General features: G+C 35.9%; 1 protein-coding gene across 4 annotated transcripts in view; it reads right to left on the bottom strand.

The window, feature by feature from the left end:
- Positions 1 to 4673: 4673 nt before the first annotated feature.
- Positions 4674 to 6000, bottom strand: part of Mitofilin (inner membrane mitochondrial protein mitofilin) — a 30318-nt gene continuing 28991 nt past the window's right edge. For all 4 annotated transcript variants that reach the window (XM_043420573.1, XM_043420574.1, XM_043420576.1 and 1 more), the window contains 2 exons: positions 5379 to 5571; positions 4674 to 5086 (listed from right to left, as the gene is read on the bottom strand). In XM_043420573.1, the coding sequence (XP_043276508.1) occupies positions 5075 to 5086; positions 5379 to 5571 (205 nt within the window). In that variant the 3' untranslated portion in view covers positions 4674 to 5074. The remainder of the gene's footprint in view (positions 5087 to 5378; positions 5572 to 6000) is intronic.

Genomic DNA, 6000 nt, shown 5'->3' with positions numbered 1-6000 from the left:
TCTGCGTTTCTTTCCTGTCGTTTCGTGGCTAAACCTAGCAGTCTAAAAACCCAATGAAATGGAGTCCTCAATTAATAGCTCATTCATTCGGTGAGAAGTTATTGAATTATTCATAAAGGATCTGTGAAAAACGTGAGCTTTTATTTTAGGAAATTGGACGAGAGTGTAGAAAATAAAAATTTAAAAATCTGAAGTTTAGAGCCCCAAAGGAAGCTTCGCGTAAAATATCCTGCGAGGATATGGGAGAGGGAGTTTGGTGATTGTGGTGAAGCTGGTCAATCTCGGAAAGCCTTGGCGACGGCCTCCACGCATCTGCCTCTGCGTATGGATGGATGTTCCCTATATATTTCCCGAGATTCAATTAATTCTGGCGTTTTAGTCGAGTTCCCATATGCCCAACGGTGGCTGCACGAACTCACGCATCCGAAGCCTCTCGGTCTCCTCGTTTTCTGGCCTTCTGGTAAAATCAACGCTTTCAGCTCCGGCCTGGACCTTTGCGAGATGTATTTTCTTCTTTCTCTCTCTCTCTCTTCTTCTCTCGACTATTTATCTCTTCGTTTTAACCAGAAAGGGCGACGTGGTGAAATAATGTATGCATATAGCGGCTCGGCGATCCCGTATAATACCACACGTCGTCACAGTGAGAACACCTCTTTTCTGGATGTATATATGGATACCTCTTCCATGCAGAGGCTTCGAAAGAGCCGTCGACGAATATTCAAATCCGCTTATCAGGGCGTAGCCATAAATTTGCCACAAATTTTATAGCTATGCAAACTCAACGTCACCAGAAGCGAAAGCGACACGCGACACGAACGCTTCCTTTCTCTCTCTCTCTCTCTCTTCTGTCTCTGTCGACTATCCCCTATTCCAGATGTACTACACATAATTCATTCTCCCAATGTCTATGACCGCTCTCTACAATTTGTTTCAAGTACCCAAACCCCCGAATTACCGGATATTCGATCGTTTCATACGGGAGTGATTAAACGCGAGGAAAAACTCAAACTACATTCGTTAATTAGACCTTTGTCAATTCAATTTGTTTGCAGGTACTTGCATAGTCGATGAACGTTGCTTCGTTTGGATTTAGCACACGGGCATTTCACACAATCTCTTTAAAATCCATTCTTTTTTCAGTTTTTGCTTCAATGTACCTTTACAATTATGATAATGACGGGATCGTTCGGACATTAGTCTTCCACGAATAATCAAAGTGTTGTTTCAACGACGCGTTAGACGAATTTGTTCTTTTTTGCTTCCTCACAGAGGAAGCTATGCGATGTTGTAAATTTTTTTTTTCCAGTTTTCAATGTCAATGTGCTCAAAATGTTCCAAAACATCGAAAAATCATATCTAGAAAAAATGTCCGGGTCCGCGTGTGTGTGTGTGTGTGTGTGTGTGTGTGCGTGCGCGCGCGTGTGTGTGTTATGGCACTGCAAAATTCAAACGCTTCTAACTTCGAAAACGATTTGAGATACAGGGCTACCGTTTTACATAGATTTTAATCTGAACAAGCTCTTCATTCTCTGATAATTTTGTCAGAATTGGAAAAAAAATACGAGTCCTACGACGTTTTGAAATTTTCAAAAAAAGGATTTCGACGCTCTATCTTCCGAAAATTTTAGGATTTATTACTATTTTTTTTTTTTATAAATAGGTTATCATAATAGGAAGGTTGGTATTGAATTTGGGAAATATCGGTTGAACGGTTTATATTTTATGATTTTTGGAGTTTTACGAAAAAATGAGTTTTTCGAAAAATCTTCTAACCGCTTTAATTTTTGGAAATTTTGCAAAATATTGTGTACAAGTCTTCTTCTATACTTTCCAGCAAAGTTGTCGAAATTATTTAATTTAAATGTAAATAGAAAAACAATGAAAATTGAAAGTTGCAAACTATTTTTTCTGATGGCTCGTCATTCAGTTTTAGGAGCAGTATTGTAGGAGCCTAAAAAAGTAACAAATTATTTTCTCAAGCTTTTATAACAATGCTGAAAGCTTCCTCTATGAGGAAGCCAAAATGAAAAATATAGGATCTGATAGAGTAAGCTTTGAGCAATGTGCATCTTGACCATATTGAGGAAGCAATTTGCAAATTTTAATTTTCAGCATTTTTTGAATGGTAGCACTTCATTTGATTTTTCATATTTTTTGCGTGTTCCTTCCTTCACTTCTCCCATAACAAGATTCAATCTTCCAATTGACGGCAATGCACCTTCTTCGAGTATTTAATGGTGCTGACCGGATGAAACTCGGTAAAAATATGGCCGTCGATATCCGCTCGGGTTTTTCGCAGTTTCGCTTGACCGTTGCGCAAATGCAACGGAGTAGTGCAATAGAAAAGAGTGGCAATGAGCATTACTCTGAACGAGCCTCACAGGTACATGAAAATTGATGAAATGGAGTTGAAATGATTGGATGGGCTCGTAAAAAGCCGCCAAGATTTACGCGGTGACGTTAAAAACTACTAAAACTTTCAGTCTGCATTGTAAATGATGGAAAAATCTCATTGGAATTGAGGATGTAATATTTCTCCACGAGGATCCTTGAAACGTAAATTTTGAGTCACGTAAATTTTGAGTCACCTAAATAACTATGAACGTTCGAGGAACAATATTCGTTAATCAGCCACATGAATTAAAGCTTTTTGCGTATCGGAGCGTTAAAATTTAAACGATGGCCAAGCAGAGAGAAATTTTATGAGGCTCGATACTTTGACTCGAATATGCGAAGCGCGTGGATCGAGTTTACGTGCACGAAATGCAAATAATGGATGACCGTTTCGTGGTGCGATAGTTTGACAGTTGTATTGACGTGAAAGAGTGAGCGAGAGAATAAAAGAATGGTGGGAATATTGAAAGAACGAGGGAAATTCAATTTCGATGGTGAATTCTAACGCACGTTTAACCGATAAGTATGAATTTTCATTTATCAACAATTTCGTTTGTTTTTCAATCAATATTATTTTTACAATACAGTTTGGCCGTTCGATAAAATACGGTGAAGGTCCACTTTTTTTTGCGGTAAACGATAGTTTAAGGATATATTGCACAGGCGATACAATGTTGCCATGCTAAACCATGCTAAAAACATAAAAAAATTCAAAATGATCAGAATTTTATAAAATTTGGTGAGCATATTCTTTGGTGCCAAATTTGACAATACAATTTTTTTAAAATTTTTCTTCTACACAGTTATCGAGTAATTGATTACTAAAGTTCACGTGTATAAGCATAGCATTTCCATATTATATATAGGTATACATTCCGGGCATAAGAAATCTGCTTTAATGCGTAATTACTCGATAACTAAGTAGAAGAAAAATTTGAAAAAATTTGTGTTTTCGCACTTGATGTTGAAGAACATTATCACCAAATTTGATCAATTTCTAATTATTTCGACTTTTGTATCATTCACCCTTAAGGTCCCCTGATGATAGCGATAAACCCAGTTCCGGGGCCTCTTACGGGGCAAAATTTTGCATTATTTCATTTACAATTTCGAGTTTTTAACACCCTATGGGAGAACTCACAATAATATTAATTGTGAAAAATTGTACAGTGTTCGAACTACGGAAAAGTTTATATCATGAAGAAAATTTCACAGATTCCGTTTCTTTAAAAAAAAACATCACCTTACGGGGATTTTAAGAAAGAAAACGTGATGAAAAAACTTGAGTTTTTGACGCGTCGAAAGTGGATGTCAGTCATCACGTTGGACTGCTGGTAACAGCTGATTGAACTTCGGGCAAATTCGGGAGTCGCGGGAATTTCATTAAATTATTTTTGAGACTGACTCACGTACTTTTATTCGTCTAGTAGCTTCGCTTTTTTAATGAATTGACCATTTCTTTTTGTCGGTGTGCTGACTCAATAATTAACTAGTCAAGTTGAACTATAAATTTTATCTTTTATGATGATCTTAAAGAATTTTATTACATTCTTGTGATAAAAATATTCTCAATGTAGGCGTTTATTAATTTTATTAATAATTTAAACTTAAAATTAATCAACATAAAGTACTGAACTACTTTTTAATTTTTTTCCCCCTGTTCTCTTAACTATACAGCTTCTAATTATAAAGCCCTGAGTTCTTTTCAAGTTTTTTTAAAAAAAAAAAAAAACTATTCTTGTCATTTCTTATCTTCCCGTTCCTCACGTTTATGAATTTCAAGAAATCTTGAAAATTCCGTTATGACAAAAAAAGGATTTGCAACCAATTCGCCATTTGACATTGAGGACGAAACAGCTTGATCGAAAATATTTGACCCGGATGAGAAGTTTTTTGAGTCGATATGTTTTTTTTTCATTATTTTTTTTTGCTGTTAAGGTATTAGAGTCGGTGCTCAGAAACGTTTTGTAATAACAGAAGAAAATTCACGAGCGATCGAGGACACGAACTTATTGAAATATTTATTCTCGTCTTGAAATCTTGAGATAAGAAAATAAGGAGAAAAAATAAAGTAGTTCGCTCATATTTTCGAAAGCTCATGCGATTCATTCAAGATCTTCGATGGGAAATGGTAGAAATAAAGGTCGATAGGAATTCGATAATAGATATCGCTGTCTGTCGACACAAGTGAAATTTCATATTTCACACAAATGTTCGAAGAAAGTAGAAATAAAGTGAACAGGAAGAAAGGTTTGCGAGTCGTTGAAAAAAAACGCCAATTTCCTTTGTATCTCCGTCCTTCTATTATTCAATAAACTCTATTAATAAATATTACATTCGATCGGTTCAGTTGAATGGTGTACTAATAAAATGAACCAATAAAAGAATTTGTATTCTCCGAGCTCTCCGAGCCATTAATTCATTTGAAAATTTACAATTTTTATCGGTTTTAAAATAAGAGGGCAGTCTGGTTCTTCTGGCTCTCGAGCTGGAACATTTTTTGTTGGATACATTTTGTTTGTATTTATCATGGAAAAAAAAGCGAATGAAAAGGACGGGAATTTGACGATGTTTCACGCCGTTAAGGTGGACTCAATAACAAGGTCATTTTTAATACAAATTTCGATAGTTATTCAACGTGTAACTGGCTGAACGATCTGTCGATCTTCCGTGATTTTCTCTATTGCTGCACCTGGAAAAATAACAACAATTGTTTCAAATTTTTTCACCAACCACGAGTGAATAGTTTCATTTTATGAAGAAATTATTATAAACGAGTTTATCTTTGATGCTTTTTTGCAAAATTCTGTTCACCGTATGGAATTACAATATTTCATTTCGAATAAGTACGAAAAGAATATAAAGAGGATTTTTTCGATACGCGCGCACATGCACACACTAAAAAGAAAGGATGCGAGTTATTGGATTGCGATAATCCAATACGGATTGGTCCATACGTTTGGGAAAGCTGCGAAATATTTTACCTTCGAGTCTCCACCACCGAGATACACGAGTCCCATGGAACCGGCGTACGCTACCAGTGTCTCAACCGCCTGCTGCGTTTCCAAAAGAATTCGAGTCTCGTTCATCCAATCCCTGGCGATGGAGCGTGGTGCACCCTTCAATAAATTCATATAACGCAATGTCATTTTGAAGTCGCCGCGATCCAGCCAATACCTAAGTACAACAGAAAACGTATTCGTGAAACGGGGAAAAAACAAAGTAGGGGGAAACTGAAATCGTCCACGGAAATGTGTTCGAGCGAATAAATTTTCACAATAAAAAAACGTATTTAAGCGAGAGAAAGATACGTTATTTCGAACGAGCAAACGAAAGAATTAAAGCACTACAAAAGATAAGAAAGGACAAAAATTACTTGTGTGAACATTAAATATAATGCAAATAAAATTGATATTTTTTTTCGATTGAGAGTTAATCTTTTATATATTTTTTCGACTTTTATCAACGTTCGTGATATTGAAATTTCGATTTTTTCCTTTTGCTTAAAGAAATATAAGTATTTGACGAATCAATGATTCATCCGAAATTCAGGTGTTTGAAAAAAAAATTAACGTCCTCGCAGGCCAGTTAAAATTGTTTTGTCTT

Source organism: Venturia canescens, chromosome 5 (genome assembly GCF_019457755.1).
Source record: "Venturia canescens isolate UGA chromosome 5, ASM1945775v1, whole genome shotgun sequence".
Taxonomy (NCBI): domain Eukaryota; kingdom Metazoa; phylum Arthropoda; class Insecta; order Hymenoptera; family Ichneumonidae; genus Venturia; species Venturia canescens.
Note: the sequence above shows the minus strand (reverse complement) of the source record. Positions and strands in the feature narration are given on the sequence as shown.